The sequence below is a fragment of the Lissotriton helveticus genome, chromosome 1_2 (genome assembly GCF_964261635.1).
Source record: "Lissotriton helveticus chromosome 1_2, aLisHel1.1, whole genome shotgun sequence".
Classification (NCBI taxonomy): domain Eukaryota; kingdom Metazoa; phylum Chordata; class Amphibia; order Caudata; family Salamandridae; genus Lissotriton; species Lissotriton helveticus.
In genome coordinates, this window is record NC_136058.1 from 219,234,150 (window position 1) to 219,253,057 (window position 18,908).

At 43.7% G+C, this 18,908-nt stretch overlaps 1 protein-coding gene across 1 annotated transcript in view; it reads right to left on the reverse strand.

The window, feature by feature from the left end:
- Nucleotides 1-18,135, reverse strand: part of LOC144799871 (cytochrome P450 4B1-like) — a 444,500-nt gene extending 426,365 nt beyond the window's left edge. The window contains exon 1 of the mRNA XM_078671469.1: nucleotides 17,958-18,135. Coding sequence (XP_078527595.1) covers nucleotides 17,958-18,122 — 165 coding nt within the window. The 5' untranslated portion in view covers nucleotides 18,123-18,135. The remainder of the gene's footprint in view (nucleotides 1-17,957) is intronic.
- Between the last annotated feature and the right edge of the window lie 773 nt (nucleotides 18,136-18,908).

The window sequence follows — 18,908 nt, forward strand, 5'->3', positions numbered from 1 at the left end:
GTTTTTACACATGGTGTGCCGTTCAAACAAATACAAAGTCAGAGAAATATCTATACGTGCCTGTCTATGTGAGGTGCACTCCACATATAACTCAAATCATAGGTCCAAACGTTAGCTAACTCAAACAAATCCAAAAAGCCACAGTAAGTGTCAGTAGACTACCTTACCAATCACAAGCTTACCAAATATTTTCAAACGTCCAGGTTCCAACTGCCAAGTTCCGTAATCGAATCAGCCAAACGGGCACTGCACGACAACCCAACCGATCAGGATCTCAGTCGAGGACCGGCGCCACCTGGAAGGTCGAGTCAGAAGGAAAGGAAAAAACACAGTGGATGCCAAGACTCGGGTCACTCAGTGGCAGCGTACGCGTCCATGGCGAGTTTCCAATCCTTCGTCGCGACCTCTCCTTCAGGCATCCGAGTCGCCGATGAGTCCCTTCGTGGTCGCCAATTTGTGGTATTGGGTTTCGTCAGGTCTACATACTCTGCAAAAACTCTCGAACACCATAGAATAGAAGTTGGCACCGAAACTGGAAAATGCAAAAGACAAGTTTATTAAGACCCCATGGGGTGGTGGTACATTCCTACAGCACCCTTCGGCAATGCAAGAAGTATCACCCCGAACATCGGTGCGCAACCTCTTTTATACAAGTTTAACAGTAATAAAAAGGTAGGCGGTATACTCTTTTCACAGTTAGGTACATATAAGGGCATTTTTGGAACACAGCCAACATGTGGGAGGAGTTTAGTACTACTGGTCAGTTGTAGAGAACATTCCTAAGAGGTGACCACTCATTAATCTGAATGTTTAAGTACGCATGCGTGAGCTTGACCAGTGCTAAAAATAGCCTGTTGCCGGGCAAGGTAAATGGCCATTGGTACAGAGGAAGGACAAAAGGGCATGCTGACCACGAGGCCGCATGTTCATACAAAATGGAAGCCAGGAAACACAAAATGGCCCTCCGCACGTTTGGTCAAGTTAACGGTGAAGGTTCGTGTAGCTGAGCTAAATGCTAACTCAGTTGCTGCCAAATTACGACAGAAAGGACTTCAAATTTACAGAAATAGATAGATTTAAAAATTATAGCAATCCCCCCACCTTTGCCTGTGTCCCGATCCAGGGCCGTTTCTGCCAATCAGGCAGGACTAGGCGGCCGCCTAGGGCGGCAAAATGAGGAGGGCGGCAAAAATCATCCGGGCAGCTACACCGAGTGCATTGTGTACAGTGCAAGCGCACCTGCTGCTTGTCCACCGCAGCTTAGAGTGCACCCTAGTAGAGTGTCGGGCTGGCGGCGCACCCTGGAAGAGTGGCGTGTGTGGAGCGGGTGGGTCGAGACACACTAACAGTGTAAGTGTGGGTTTCCAGGGCCGTCAATCTTGTAGCGCGGGATTGCGCTACCAATGACAGCCCTGGGCAACATTTGTGGCCAATCCGTGATCAGCGCTTCTGCTGCCAGTGACGGTGACGCGCACCACCCTCTCTCTCGCCACGCGGGGGACGGACTGTGTGTGTGTCGGCTGGCGCGCTGCTCTGGTGCCTCTTGGTGAACATCACGTGGATGGTGAGGTAAATTAATTTATTACTAATACTGCTGCTGCCACCTGCCACACAGTCTTGTCCCGTCTCCCGGCCCTCTTTTTTTACTGCCTCCAGCACAAAGCCTTGGACGTACCACCGTACCTGACTAGTTTCACCCCGAGAGCAGTGCACTGGTGAGTCAGCGAAGGCCGCTGCCGCTGCGAACGTGGGTGTAAAAAATATATAAATATTTTGGATGCTGCAATGCATTAATGTGTTCACTGTGACTAAGGCCTGTTATTGTAATTGTAAATGAGGCCTGTGAGTCTCCGAGCTCGTCCCAGAGACTGGCGAACTAGGATGTGGTGTCATGAAAGATAGAAGTTGTCTAATGTACCCGTCAGCATCACTGAAAAAGCCTCTGTTTTGAGAATTTCGCACATACTGCTTTGTAAATAGCAGTTTCTTTTGACTTTGCCAAGTACACCCCAATGCAGCTGATTTTAAAAATAGCAAAGAGCAGCAAATGGCCCTTTCCACTGTGAGTCTGAGCACAGTTACAGACACGAAAACATTTGAACGAAGCGACCCAAGCGTTCGTGGGGCAGTCTCGATTATATGTCCGATCCAGGAGGTGTTATTTATTGCTTTGTGTTTTATTTACATTTTTTTAATCAACAGTTTCTTTATTGACATTTTATAGTGTAACCATAAAGAGCGGCACAAAGCTCACACAGACCAAAGCTTTATGGTAATAATGCCGTTGACGCTGATATGAGAGGAGTGAATAACTGGTGAGCAGACGGGGCCCCGGGATGTCTCCCCAGGGCACAGGTGGCACCTTCTGCAGTTCCAGCTCTTTTGTTTTGAAATGTGATCAAACAGTCGAAGCATCTGTGTTGGCGCACAGTGGGAGCAGCGCGCGAGCCCTGCGTGTAGTTACTGCTGCGTGCCTGATGCAAGGGAGTGTGGCAGTTTCTTTTAACTTTGCCAAGTACACCCCAAAGCAGCTGATTTTAAAAATAGCGAAGAGCAGCAAATGGCCCTTTCCACTGTGAGTCTGAGCACAGTTACAGACACGAAAACATTTGGGCGAAGCGACCCAAGCGTTCGTGGGGCAGTCTCGAATATATGTCTGATCCAGGAGGTGTTATTTATTGCTTTGTTAAAAATTTTTTAATCAACTGTTTTTTTATTGACATTTTAGAAGTTGTCTAATGCTTAAATGAGCTTCGCAGCTATTGGTAGGCTTCGTTTCTAGATAGCCTGATGATAAAGTGAGTTCTCAGACACAGTAAATACTTTGGATGTTTTTTGCCTGTGGTAAGGAAACTCTGCACTCATGCCAGCTGATGTCTTAAAATGTTTATTAGCAAAAGAAAAATGCATCAGTGAATCACAGAATTGGTGAACAAAGAGGTCTCCTAGCAGTAGCAACCGCAAAACAGTGAGCGCTACTGAACAAACGTGCAGTATTTTACACAGAGGCTTTTTTCCATGGGAAGCACGAGGTCTCAGGGGCCGTGTCAAGTATGCGCTCAGCCGCTATTTTATACAGTAATCTAGGAACAGAGGTACGGTTCCGCAGAGAGTGGTGGGCCTGTGGTCTTCTTAAATGAGTATGTGTGTACTTGACTTGTACATCAGGTATGACCAGGTGGGCTGCATTTTATCATGCTCCACCCAACAATATGTTGTGCAATGTGTTAATTGTGTATCGGCAGCGGTGGCAAAGCACTTTGCATGGGAGGGTGCTGAAGATGAACTGGAGGTGCAGGACGGCCGTCGGCAGTGCTGGCAGGGGCAATGTGTGGTGCAGGCTGCAGTGGCCTCTTGGCGACGGCCAAGGCACTTATTTTGTGTACAAATTAAGCACTGGTAGTGGGTAAACTTTTGTGAAATTACACTCAACTGCTCTGCCCTCGCCTTAGTTCCAAACTATTGGCAAGTTGGGGGTAGAGGCCCGAGATGGAGGAAGAACCATGGCTTCAGTTTCTGCACTCCTAGTGAGACTTGTGAACATGTGTGTGATGATGCTGGTAGAGTGTTAATGTATTTAGTGTTCTAGCCTGGATGAAGGGGAAAAAGAGAGTGATGGTAGAAAAAAGGAGGGGGCGGCATTTTTCAATTCTCGCCTAGGGCGGCAAAACACCCTGAAACGGCCCTGTCCCGATCTTGTCTAACGATGACATATCCAGGTTGAAGGGCTGTGGTGATATCTGGGCCTGAGCGTGTATGGAGACAGGTTTCGGTTAGAATAATGCGTCTGGAAGTTCCGTGCTAAGAATATCAAAAATATGATGTTTGTTTTTGGCCAAGGAGCGACAATTGAGGCTCTGAAAATGAAAATGTTGTACTTACAATGTCTAAGAATTGGCTTAGACAATGTAGGGGTACAGTGCTCATGCACCTGTACCCTCACTGGTATAGTGCACCCAGCTAGAGTGGTGGCTGATCTATGCCAGGGCAGTGAGCTGTAGGTATGGCACACAGGGATGTGTGCCATGTTGACACATCACTTTATTCAGCACCAAAACACACAGTCTGCAAAAGCAGTGTGTGAGTGTAAAGGTACAGGGCCTCTAAGAAAGTGCTGCAGCCCTTAGAGGCCTTCCCAGGTCGCAGTGCCCTGGGTACCAGTGGTACCATTTACCAGGGACTGACCTATGGCCAGAGAGTGCCAATTGGGTTTTATCTTCAATGCAGTTTTTAGAGAAAGAACATAGGCCCTGGGTACCCGATTGGCAGGATCCCAGGGCACACTCAGTCAAAGTACATCAGAAAGAGGGCACTTTCTCACAATTGACCAAAAGTAAGGATTGTGTCCACAAATGAAAATCACAAACACATTCCTGAAACACAAGCCTTTCTGGGAAAACATAAACACTTTAACAGAAGTCCAAAGGGGAGTCAAGCTTGACACATGCCTTTCAACCTGTGCCAATAGTAAAAAAAACAATTCAAATCCTCTTACTCTGCAGCACATGCACAATTGTATTTCACCCCACTAAAACTTTTTCGTCATTTCAGAGTTGATTAAAGCACACAAGACAAACACTACTTGACGTTTATTAAACTGAGTTTTATTGCCTTAAAGCATGGGCTCTGTTCTACTGCAATCCTAACCAAATGTGACACAATCTATTAGCATCAGATAGGTTTTCACTTCCGGAACAATGTGGAAAGTGACAGATCAGGAGTTCGACCCAGTCCCTTTTTTTCTTTTAATATTTTTCTTAGTTTATAACAATACACCAAAGAATAGACACTTACAAACAAATATGTTAAGCCATCTCTTCCAGCGTCATGATACATACAGTGCTATACTAGCATCTTACGCCCCATGATCTGCAAGTAAGTTTGAGTTAGTAGCATAGCCACAGCGCTTATTTTCACATTGTGAGCATTAACCCAGGTTTTGGTTTGGTCACCCCTCAATATCATCAGCTGAGGTAGCAGATGGCACTGGTTGGCAAAGCATCCCCCTGCTTTCATTTCACTTTCCCCAGATCCTTCGACCCAGTCTCTTGAAGGTCTGAAGATTTAGCACCATAATAATAATGAGTTGTTCTTTGCAGTGAATGAAGAACATGCACTTTATAGAAAAGCATACAAAGATTGTTGTTGCAGCAAGGAGATAAGGGAGGTTAGCCGAGCTAAGGCCCCATCCCAGTTAATGACAGACTAGCGGGTGTGTGCGTGTTGCTTAGAAGGGCAGGGCTCATGGAAAAATGTATTTTCTGCTCCAGCTCATTTAGCCCTGGTCAACAGCACTTTGTGTATTGATAAAGGTGTCAACCTTATGTTGTGTACTACTAAAAACATCAACAATACTTTGCATTATGGGGAAGGTGTTGACCTATGGTGTATACTACTGAAAACATCACCAGCTCTTTGTATATTGAGGAAGGTATCACCCTCATGTTGTGTACTACTAAAACATCAACTGTACTTTGCATAATGGGGAATATGTCAACCCCATGATGTGTAGTACTATAAACATCAACAGCAATGTGTGTATTTATGAAGGTGTCAACCCCATATTGTGTACTACTAAAACATCAACAGTTCTTTGTATATTGAGGAAGGTGTCAACCCCATGTTGTGTACTACTAAGACATCAACAGTACTTTCCATAATGGGGAAGGTGTCAACCTCATGTTGTGTACTACTAAAAACATTAACAGTACTTTGTGTATTGATGAATGGGTCAGCTCCATGGTGTGTACAAGTACAAACATCAACAGTTCTTTGTATATTGAGGAAGGTGTCAACCCCATGTTGTGTACTACTAAAAACATGAATACATTTCATACTGTTAAAGGCAACAATGGCATTTTGCATACTGCAGAAGGTGTCAACACTACCTATTATACCTCAAGATGCCAAGGGTGCCAACAGCACACGCTGAAGAGGTCAAGAGCAAGTTGTATTCTAACTGAAATATAAATGGCACTTAGCACACTGCTGAAGGAGCCAGCTCATTCTGCTTGCTATATGAAGGTAATAACTGCATACATCATACAGCTGAATCTGTACATACTGCTAAAGGAATCAGCAGCAAGGTTCTTAGTAGCTGACAGTGTCAACAGCACTTTGTGCACACTTAAAGGTGTCTACAGTATTTTAAATGTGAGTTGAAGGTATCAACTGTACTTTGCATGCTAGCTAAAGGTGTCAAACGTAATATGGCAGCATGTCACAGTTATGAACCCAACTGTCATACCATTAACAAGAGAGTACAACATATGCCTGATGGTATCTTAGCCCAAGGACTTCATGAAAAGTAGGAAGAGAAGATATTAAAGAAAAAACGACACTAACAGATACGTAGAACCTGATAAGGAACATAAATAAGAGGGTCACTAACATATTTAATGAGATTAAAGTCTAATGAAAACGACCAAGGGAATAAGCCTGTCGCTCAGCAAGGTGACAATAGTGCGTCAGGTGGGAAGCAAGGACCAATTAGACCTAATGGTTTGAAGCTAGGCACAGTAGGCAAAAATGTACAACCTGAATGCAGCACTTCAATGTGGGATCAGCTTAAACATATGTGTTTCTGATTAGATCAATTGACAATCCTTTTGCTGTATACTGATACAGGTTTTAGAGGAGTATATCGCGTCTGCACTGCTAATTACTAACAAAATATAAGAGGTGAACCGTTCTTTGAAGAAATGACCATATTAGGTCTCTGTTTTTCAGACGTAGAAGCCCCATGCATGGTGACGGATATACATCCCTGCCCCGAGTTTGCAGATGCATCAATATCTCGATCCCTGGTACTGATTTTTGATCATGGGCAAACACGAATCAAGAGTGTGCACCACAACCCAAGGCCTGTCTTAAGGTAATGAGGTCTGCTTAGACCTGGAGAAGCTCACCAAGTGTTACCCTGATGAAGGTAGATGGCTATTGCCCTTACCAGAAGTTAAGTGATAAAAGGGCAGTGGTGGCAGCATAATCATTTTGTGTTTTGTAGGATCAGTAATGTGAAAATACCTTTTTACCTGTGTTACTGGAGTGGGGAAGGGCGTGGTGCAAGCTGTTCGTTGCTGAGCACATTGCTCCTGGACTCCTAAGGAACACATGTGGGGTAAGGTGGAAGAAGTGCGACAAGTCAGTGTAAGACTTGCGGTTTACAAATCGGCGAGCTCAAAGCCAGAATTTAAAATGCATCGCTTGTACAGGCAGCACCTGAGAGCACCGCCTATTAGTATAGTGTGGAGGTGGAGAGGAGGGAACGAAAGTACCCACAGGGTGGGGACCTACTATGACAAATGCATAATAAGTACTGCTTTTTACACTAAGCATCAGTATTGGACTGGACAATCACCTTATTGGGGTTCTGCGGTTATTACAAGTTATAAGCCCTCACATAGCTGGCACCTACCTCTCCTTGAATTACCATTGACTGCTCGACTCATGCTACCGCTGAGAGTCAAGTGCTGAAGGGGTAGTACTTGACCCAGTTACTCAGGAGACATAGTAGGTCGGACCCTGGGGCCTCAGCAGTAAAAGACCACAACCCCCACTGTTGAGGCCAGTAGCTCCTGCTTCCCCATGGACCTCTTAAAGAGGCTTAGATTATTACACATTAAATGATAAATATCATGCAATGCCAATATGAGTTTGTTCTAATTTGTGGTGGCCAAGGGTTGGCTTCCTAATCTGCTCCTATGCTGTACGAGATTCAATGAAAGCTCTGTTGTATTCCTAACATCCCCAAAAATCTTGAGTCTAAGACAAGAGAGCAAGTGGCATATACTTCTCTTTGCTTCTTTTCTCCGCAGGGGGCAATGGTACTTATTTGCATTTGGTGACTTAAGACAGACGGGCGGACTACTGAACTAATGCACATAGCAAGGATCCTTCTGATAAAAACACTATGAGCCAGGCAGAGTTAATTCTACCAAAGCATCTGTTTTGGTTAATCTGTATAGAATTCACCAGACATAAGAACCAGTCAAGTGTACCAACAAACCTGAACACTAAGGGCCACATGTACGAACACATTTTCCAATAGACACAGAATGGGTAAAACTGTTTAATACATCTGGCCGTATGTTCTTTACCTACTGCTGAGCTGTTGATTTGCCCTTACAGTAAGTGCACTATGGCTGTTATTCACATAATATATCTTGGAACGGAGTCTTGTGCAAACCGTGGAGGGCACACATGGGTTATGGGAAGAAATGCAGAATATTTTAGAGTAGTTTGAACTGGTGAAAACATGAGGAAACCGCCACTTTCATCTGATGCCTTGAAGCAAGACAACGCCCACTAGCCCTGGGCACACAAACACCTCAGCAAACTATTGTGGGGTGTACAGTAACAAAACAGAGTGCCATCCGATGGGGCAGGTGCTCTTCCCCAAATCGTTAAACATTGGAAAGTCTTTCTACTCGCTTATGAGCAAGAGCAACAAAAGGGAGAACAATATTGATCACATGACCGGAAATGTCTTGAACTGGCCGAGCACCGGGGGATATAACAAGTGTTCAAAAAGAGTAAATCACCAGCCAGGGAGAGTGGGAAAGTAACTAGGTTTGCATCCCAAGACCGTATCGAGGCAATCAGAGAAGGTTTAACAGTGGGAACTGGGACCAGTAGGAGAAAGGCCAATGGTGACCAATTAGAGCGGACACATTTCCTGCTGCTAGTCTGCTCCAGGAGTGGAACTGGTCTAGTTTTGGCTGTGGGCCCAGGAAAAGAGAATTAATAGGAAGCAAAATATTAAAATTAGAATATGATTAGTCCATTGTAAATGTTAGATGCTCTCGACCTTTACAAGGTTTTGTGGTGCAAATAAAAAGTAAAAAACTTGTCATGTCTGTTTTGTTTTGTCTAGATACGTGCTTTAATTGGCTTGCATGTCCGACTATGACCTTGAGCCTTCTGTAATTCTAAAGAGCAGCCTCTATCATGAACCTCCTAGACGCTAAAGATGGCTGCCTTTATTTAATGTGTGGAACGCAGCTGCTTCTTTGTCGTTCCTGAGTGGACCTTATAGAGCATTTACAATGGATGCTTATAACAAGTGCAAGTTCTGAGCCACTCCTATGTCTTTTCTGGCTGGACTCAATAGGGCTTCTATTCAGTAGTCTGTATCCAGTGGGAAACAGCCATTACAATGAATTGGGACAACGCACGCCATCACAACGCAAGTATCATCATATCACAATACCATTACAGCACATACCATTACAACGCAAATGCCTTTAATTTTAAGTTTTGGTTTGGATTTTGGGGTGCCAAGAGTTATTTTAAACTTTAGGCTAGGGTATGGGTTTTGGAGTGCCAAGGGTATTGTTAAGGTTCAGGGTGGATTTGGGTTTTTGGGTGCCAAAGGATAATTTTAGGGTTCAGGGTGGGTATGGGATTTGCGGTGCCAAGGTTAATTTTAGGGTGTATTTGATTTATTTTATTTTAAAGGTTTTATACAGCGCTGGCTAGACCCGGAGGTATCAGAGCGATTTACATGAGTATCAGACCATAGTTGCATGTTACATCGTTACAAAGGTTACACAGTTATTAGAGCTTGGCAAACATAGTTACATGTATGGTTGAGACAAAAAAAAAAGGACATATACTTAAGGGGAAAAGCAGGCAAGGGGAGAAATTCAGGGGAGGGGGTAGGAGCAGGGAAAGTAGACAGAGTGGAGGATGGAAAGAGGAGGGGAGAGTGAGAGACACAACATGGAAAGAGGAGGGGGAGGGTTACGGGGACACAAACCAGTAGACGAGTCAAAGCTGCGTCCAAAGTACAGTAAGTTGTGATCCCAGAGGAAGTGGTATCATTTCCCCATCTCTGTTACGAGAGACTCCCTATACACAGTGGACTCTCTCAGAGGGGTCTCTGAGACTCCAAGGCCTACATACTGGATCCTTCCCAAAAAGGGGTGAGGGAGTGCTTTGGCAAGGGTTGCCATACCATACCTCTACTGTGAGTGGCTCTCTTGGCGCTGTGAACTCTCTCAGTGGGTTCGCTGAGACTCCAGAGTATAAATATTGGATCTTTCACCAACAAGGGGAGAAGGAGTGATTAGTCAAAGGGCACAAACGGTCAGGGGGCTAGGCGGTGTAGCAGGCATGGGGAGAGATTCAGGTGAGAGGGGATAGAAGCAAAGGACTATGCCCTTTTCCAGTCCAGGCTGCTCCCACTTTGCCCCTCGCTCTTGGATTCTTTTCTCATGTTCCAGGTTGAGGCCAGTGGTTCAGGGGATTCTTTCATAGACTACTTTTTGGAGCGAAATAGGTCTCAATGAAGTGATCTGGTATCCAGTATTTGTGCTGGGCATTTGCATCTGGGGAGGTGATTCAGTGTTGGAGGTGTGTCAGGACTTGTGTCAGGAATTTCTAAGAGTTCTCAGGGGACTCTGGAATTAAATGTTCCTTCCATGAGTTGAGCACCTTTTTTGCCTCTAACAACATATGCGAGGCTTCTCCCTTTCTAGTGAAATCAGGAACGGATTCTCTTTTTGCACCTTTGCCCTTCCCTGGTGTAAATATTCACCAATAATGCCACATCTCTCAGAGGGAGCCCAGTAACCTGCGGCTCTTGTGAAAAGTCTCTCTCCGCCAATGTGAATCGGCTTCCCCGACGCCCACTAATAGAGGCGCTGAGCTCCAGGCACTACAGTCTCTCTGACAATGTTGAGGTGCAGTCTAGTGGTCTCTGCTACGCCAGGGAAGGGTTGACTATTCTGAGTTTCGAAGCTTCAGAGTCTCTTATGAGTGCATGTGTTTTCTAGCAGACTTTGGTTCTTGTGGGAAAGAACAGTTTCTTTGGTACATAAAGCTCTCACATAGCTGGCACCTACCTCTCCTTGAATTAGCATTGACTGCTCGACTCATGCTACCGCTGAGAGCCAAGTGCTGAAGGGGTAGTACTTGACCCAGTTACTCAGGAGACATAGTAGGTCGGAACCTGGGGCCTCAGCAGTAAAAGACCACAACCCCCACAGTTGAGGCCAGTAGCTCCTGTTACCATTAGAACTTCGTTTTGAGGAACTCCCGAATCCTGGGGTGCCTGCCCCCGAGCCCTTTAAACTGTATAGGGCAACGCTTACTGTTTGGATGTCTTCGTACCCCTTCATTGAAACCGAGGCTGTGACCTGTTCCCACTCCTCCCCTATCCTGGGATTTTCACTCACCCGCCATTCGGCCAGCTCTTGCTGTATCACCTACCTCAATATGTTCACTACTCCTCTATATGCCGCTGTATAATATACCGATAGGGGCTCGACATTTTCAGACCAGTGGACCTCTAGGACTGTTTTGTCTACTTTGTGACAGCCATACATCCTGATTCACGCTTTGTGAGCTTGCTACACCACATATCCGGTGGCTGTTCCTATTAAATTCAGACGGCCCCCCAAATACCGGCTTACATACTCTTGCCTTGAAGAAGGAACTATATATATGTTTGTGTGTTCCGAAATGCGCGTAGGCGTTTTACAGTTTAGTCTTTGTTGGTGTATTGTCGCTTCATTGTATTACTGCATTGTGTATTTTTTCTTTTGTACGTTTATACTTTTGTTAACTATCTAATGTCAGTATTGTAGATGTAGTGTTGTTTATTTAGACTTTTGCTACTACCATGGGCCTCTGTTTATGTACTCTGTACTCTGAATGTTTTCGCTCCTCATCTTTCAGTTTAACTTTCCTTCTTTTTGTTTTTTTTAGGAAAGAAGAGTACATACTTACCTACACGTACATGCTATCCAGTTCTGGTAGTGTGGTCTTTGACCACTGATGTGCTCATTCCTTTTGAAACATTAATTACTCAATTTTTCATACATAGTGTTTTTTATTCATGCAGTAGCATATTTCACCTACTAAGTCCTGAAGTAAACCGGGCAATATTGCCATAGCGGCTGAAACATGTCGGCCTTACCTATTGCGTGAGACAGTAAATTTGTTCCATACTATCAGGTTGTTTTTATCCATGACATTCGGACAATCTCCAATAAACATATTTTTCGCCCTTATAGTCATTTTTATTTTCACGTTCATAACAGCACTGCACACCATCAGCACTCGCATATTTTGAAAAGCACTTTGGCTGGGATAATCTGGAGTAAGAGGTCAAGTATCCAACATTGTTAGCCTATGAGCAACATTGGCTGCATAGACTCTACTCCATGGTTTTCCAGATGACGAGGCTCCCCCAAAAGGGTGGGCTGATGGAATTCACACTCATGCCAAGTGCTGGGCAAGCTATCTGAGTTTGGTGTGCATTTCTTCTGAGCATTAAGAGGTTCTTTGTCTGATTTAATAGACTGGCTATCTCCCTTACGTTGTATGTTTATCAGATTAGGGGTATGGAGTTGAGTTGGTCAATAAATACTATCCCTTAGACCCTTGTGTACATCCTTATATTTTTTTTTCTGAGGGCTATATATACCTAATAATTTATAGCACCAATTAGATTGATAAAGCCTGCTGCCTCTTGTTGCAGGGTCATGGGAGACCTGAGAAATATTAAATAAGCCCTATACCTACATACCTCGAGTACGTGCCTCTTCTTTGTTGGAGTAGGAGTGTTTCTTTGGACACACACACGCACACACACATATATATATACATATTTTTATATTACCTACTGGCGGTCGCCAGTAGGTATATATAGTTAGGATTTTTTCCCTATGGGATTTTTGAAAATTCTATGTCTAATAACTTTGGCGTTTGTAGACGGAATTGGCTGAAATTTTCAGGAAAATGGAACATTTTGTTTCTGAGCAGCCCTTGAAAATTTGGGGGGGGTTCGTCAAGGGGGGGCCGAGAAAAAAGGGGGGTCCCAAAACGTGTTTTTAACATTGAGTTTTCCATAGGGCGGTTGGCCTCACTTTTAGCCCGAACGGCTGAATGGATTTGCATGAAACTTGGCAAAATTGTAGGGACTGGTAGCCCGATGTGCCTTTTGTAGGTCTCAATATATGTGCTACAGTGGATTTTGAGAAATTAACGTTCAAAAAAAGATATATATCTAGAGCCGCGCCTGGAGCGCTCCTCCGTACGCGTACCGGGGAGCGCTCCAGGCGCGCAACGCGACTTGCGCACGGCAAGCTGATTGGTTCTCGGGTGTCTGTAAACATTCGAAACAGTCCGCAGCGGCCGCCATCTTGTGTCTCGGTAGGATTGAGACACAAGAGGTGGCAAAAATCAAAGGGGGAAATGAGCAAGAGGGGGCAGGGTACACACCCCCTGACCCCCTAGGTTTCATATGGGGGCCATAAAAGGCTCCCGCGGGTGAAAAAAATTTAAAAAAAAAAAACGATTTTCGCGGGGGTGAGCGCTCGGTACGCGCACCGGGGAGCGTACGGGGGAGCGTACCATGGAGATTAAAAATGACAGACTTTTAAAAAAATAAAGCTTCTTTTTAAAAATTGGAGGTAGTTCTGAAAAGAACTTTTTTTTTGATTTTGTTGTTTTATATATTTTTTTTTGTTTTTGTTGTTTTATATTTTTTTAGACTTTTTAAAAACAATTTTATTTTTTTTTTGGATTTTTTTCAAGGGAAAAAACAAAAACAAGGATTGCAAAACTGCTCAACAGGAGCAAAAAAATTTGAAAATTTAGGGACTGGCAGAGCAGCGGTGTTGCTGCTTCTTTAGGGCAATCAGTTCAACACTCTGCTCCCCATAGCAGAGCAGTTCGTCACACTCTGTGCACGAAAATTTGATGCCCGCAAACACCGGCTGAATGTTAGGGACCATTCTTCCACGGGGTGGTCCCGAAGGTGTTGCTCCACCAGTGGAGGTGCTGCCGCCATCTGTGGGTGCATTCCGTGCCAGCTCTCTGACACTCTCCCTGGCAAAGTTGTTAGGGTGTCTTCTTTTAACATGCCGGATCAAATTAGCATTCCCAAAACTATATTTTTTCAGAGGATTGCCTCTGGATAAACTACTCCCACATATTTTGCATGTTACTTTGGGAGCGTTGACTTTTTTCTGTCCTTCTGGGATTTCGTAAAATTTCCAGATGAAATGGGTTTTTTTCTTTTGCTGAGGAGGGTCCTCATCTAAAAATCCCTCTGAATCACTGCTGGATGACTCTCTTGCAGCCATTGCTGGAGATCAGAAAAGTAGGAGATAGAGTAGACACAACAGCTCTTGCTCTCTCCAAGTACAAAGCAATAGTGAGAGAAATGGGTGGGTTTCACACAATTTGAAAAAAAAAAAGTTCTGAACCAATGAAAAGTGTTATTTTAAAGTCACATGGTTTGACGCGCTTACGCTACGCGCCCCGGGGCGCGTCCCGGGCGTGTATCGTAAGCGCATCGGGGCGCTTACGTTGCGCGATCGTATGCGCTTCCGGGTGCGCTTACGCGGTGCGTCATAAGACGCATCTCGCGGCTACGCGATACGTGTCTTATGACGCAAGGCGTGGCGGCTACGCGATACGTCACAATGTTGTTTTCGTTCTCGGCAATAGCGCTTCCGGGACGCGCATTAGTACGCGCCCTGGGGCGCACCGCAAGATTGCGCTTACCCGTGCGTTCACCTGTCCGCGCCCCGGGAGCGCACTAAAAATAATATTAAAAAAAAAATAAAAAAATTATAAAATATAAAATTAGATTTAAAATGTATTATTTTTATAAAGATTTGCTATTAAAAAACCTATGAAATTCACTGAAAAAACCATAGGTTATAGACCATATATAGTTAGGAATTAGCATTTACAAAACCTTGAAAATTCACTGAAAAAACCATAGGTTATAGACCATATATAGTTAGGAATTAGCATTTAAAAAACCTTATTTTACTCACACAAAACCATTGAAATTCCATATATAGTTAGTTGTACTAACTATATATCGCGCACCCGCAATCCACTGCTGATGATGTCACATATTACATCATTCATGACATGGTCAGTGACATCACTGATGACATCACTGATGACATCTCAAATGACATCACTGATGACATCACTGATGACAACATCCAGTGACTGTATGTTTCTGTAAAGTTAAAATATGTCTTATATATTGAAGAATGAGTGGATGTATAAGTGTCTGGATGATGAATTTAGTAGGTGCATGACTGACTGTATGAGTGAGTGGTTAAATGTGTCTCACTGAGCGCATGGGTTAGTGACTAAACTGTCTTAATTTGTGCATCATTATGTCTGTTGTTCTGTAAACTGCTGCATGTGTTGATCATTAGCTATATGAGTAACTATATGGGTTATTGATTGGTTGCCCAAGCATTTGTATTGGAGACTGAGAGTGTGTGTGGGTGGCTGGGAGGTGTATGACTCTGTGCATAGATGTATGGGTTCAAAAGTGCATGTGGAAACAGCTGTATGGGCGGTTGACTGTGTGCATGACTGTATTGGTGAGTGAATAGATATCTCAGTGCTACATGTCAAAATAAGTACATATGTAAAACACAGTACATGTGGTAGTTGACATATATAAATAACTGTGCATAAGAGCCAGTGAATGTGTGAGTGGCTGTATGGATTATTGTGAACTTGTATCAGGGATTGTATAACAGAGTAAATATGTGTTATTATATGTTTCAATAAGTAAGGTGTGTTTAACGATATAGTTGAGCAAATGGAGGTGTGATTGATTCTTTGCAAGACTGATTAGGTGTGTGAGTAACTCCATGGATGAGTGACAGTCTGTGAGTGTCTGTTTACACTGAGTGTATCTACGGTTATATTAGAGTCTGAAGAGGTTCATCGTATCATCACATGAATGATGTCATGAGTAATGTCAAATGAGATGTCATCAGTGATGTCATCAGTGATGTCATTTGAGATGTCATCAGTGATGTCATCAGTGATGTCACTGACCATGTCATGAATGATGTAATATGTGACATCATCAGCAGTGGATTGCGGGTGCGCGATATATAGTTAGTACAACTAACTATATATGGAATTTCAATGGTTTTGTGTGAGTAAAATAAGGTTTTTTAAATGCTAATTCCTAACTATATATGGTCTATAACCTATGGTTTTTTCAGTGAATATATATATATATATATATATATATATATATATATATATACACACACACTCACACATATATATATATATATATATATATATATATATATATATATACTCATATATAAATATATACATACACACACACACACACACACACACACACATATGCATACCATTACTTACCCTAACCACTTTTACCAAGTCTATGCCTTTACCACGCATTTTGTTTTCGTTGTAATGGCATGCGTGGTAAAAGTGTGCGTTGTAATTGTAACGTATTTTAACAGCACTTGCGTTGTTACAACCGCGTTGTAATGGCATGCGTTGTGTTGGCATGCCATATACATCATATATTGGTATCCAGTGCATGCCCTTGGATCACATGCATCTCACTCCTGGCAAAACGTATAGCCCCCTTACTGTTTTCACCTGTAACTCATACACTTCATGGTTTGCTCCACTCTCACTTCTGCGTAGTCCCAAAAGGACATATCATATGGCTATGGTTTTCCTGTGCATACATGAGTGCAGATTTTAGAAGCATGGTTTGTTACATGGCTGCATGACTTATAATACACTTTACTCAAGGTGAAAATGGGAGAGCGAGTGTACTTTTTGCAAATAACATTGAGGAGAACGCCGTAAAAATGACCAACGTCTGTGACAATTGACTGGGGAACTGAGGGGCTGGAATATCCCCTCAGCCCGTCTCTGAAGCATTCTGCATGACAACTAAATCTCCTTTAAGCCCTATACCGGAGGAGCAAATTCGGGGGCGTCCCCATCTCTTTGTTTTCTTAATTATTTAGTTGCACTCATTAAAGTGTAGGCCTCTCCTAAAATCAATCTGTTTGCCAAGCCAAGTGAGCTAACAGTGTATTTTATGTTAATATTACTTCGGGTTATGCTGACTTGAAAAACAAACCGGTTTTAGGAGAGACTCAACACATCATCAAAGGCTGCAATTAATTAACTGGCTAAAAACAAAGACATCTCGGAGACACCAGAGAATTTGCTCCTGTGGCACCAGAGAGTTTGCTCCTGTGGCATGTTTTCAGACAGACATATTCAGTCGCTGTGTTTGATCTTTATTCTGGGAAAATATTCCAGACAGAAAAACACACCTTTGAAACTTATGTTTGTATGAGTGTATACAATGGTTTCATCTACGGCATGATAAGCGAATTTACTGAACTATATAGACCAACACTAACTGAATAACATTATTTGGACTACTGAAAACAGAGCCATGGTGTGGGACATTGAGGAGAAGAAAAAGATTTAACCCTAAAGTCACTGAACTCTACACTATGCAATCCTGCGCTCAAATCATGGCTTCCACACTTGGCCAAATTGTGTGATCCCCACCCCATCATTTAATTACATTATTCATCTGTGTCCTTAACAATCCGGTTTGAGGGCACATTGAAGTAACTCACGACACGACCTGTGCTCTACAAAAACCTCACTTATGTATAGTTAATATAAAATAAACTTGCTTCACATGTAATAACATTATTAGGTATCTAAATAGAAGACATGAGAAAGTGACACATTTTGGGCAACATGTGGAAATGTCGTTAGGGCATAGGGTATTCCTGTTACATTTAATTTGAATAAATGTCACTCAATTCAGCGATGTTTCTGGATGCACATAATTGAGACAGCGACACATGTTGAATTTTTTTTTTTTTTAAATGTTGAAAAGCATATTTTCAATTTGAAAGCCGTTATATATTTTTTTCGTGATATCTCTGCCTGATTACCTCTTTTGATAGCTCAGCTAGTGCTTTGGAAGCAAGCCAAGCCCCTGGCTCGGATATTCCAAGGCTGTCCCTGACCCCAATAGAAATGTAGTGCTTCTTGCGCCCTCCTCTGCGACTTCAGTAGACAAGCCGCTGTTAACTACACCTCGACCGGCTGACCGAACGAGTCAAAGCGCTGGGAAATCCCACCCTTCTTACCTCCTTGGCGTGACCAAAGAACCAGTGTTTGGGTGGTCCGGGGAAACTTGCAAAACCTGCAGCCAGCTTCCTATTTTGGAGATAGAGCGTGACGACTTTCAGCAACAACCCGGCGACGCACAGCAAGGCAGCGGCCTGAAGCACCCCGCTCACGTCCAGGGACATCCCGAGGGCGTACAGTGCGCCTGCGGACGCCATGGGGTTGCTACTTTCTCTCTGTTCTGCTTCCACCTGCTTTACGCATCACTTGGGCGAGAATAGGGCCAATTGGAGGGCCGAGCTTGTGTCACACCTATGTCGGCTTATAATTGATACAGTTCTCGCTATTTAAACGATTGTAGGCGAAGACACAGCGCCACCTGCTGGATTTTTCAAAACGGATTGTCCAAACACTAAAGAATACAATAATAACGAAAGAGCACGTTCGCAGCAGCACACCATTTAAATTATGTTGTGTTCCTTTAAAAATTCCAAAAATGTTATCGCACGTTCCTTAGAGTGAATTTTGGAAATCTGGGGGGTACGTTTTGGTTTAACACGTGCCATCCCTGGCAAACCGGTAATTATACCACTACAGTCCTACCTGCACCCCAAGAACAAATCTATGGTTAGCTATGTGAAGTCAACGCTCCCCCCCTGTCCTCCCAAAGGCCCTGTAGTGTTGTGCTAGGCCCTAAGCAATAACCCCACGTGTTGGTACTGTGGTGGCCAGCAACGTACCAAACCACGCCCAGAGCCAGGGCCGTTTCAAGGTGTTTTGCCGCCCTAGGCGAGAATTGAAAAATGCCGCCCCCTCCTTTTTTCTACCATCACTCTCTTCCTCCTTCATCCAGGCTAGAAGAATAAATACATTAACACTCTCCCAGCATCATCACACACGTGTTCACAAGTCTCACTAGGAGTGCAGAAACTAAAGCCATGGTTCTTCCTCCATCTCGGGCCTCTACCCCA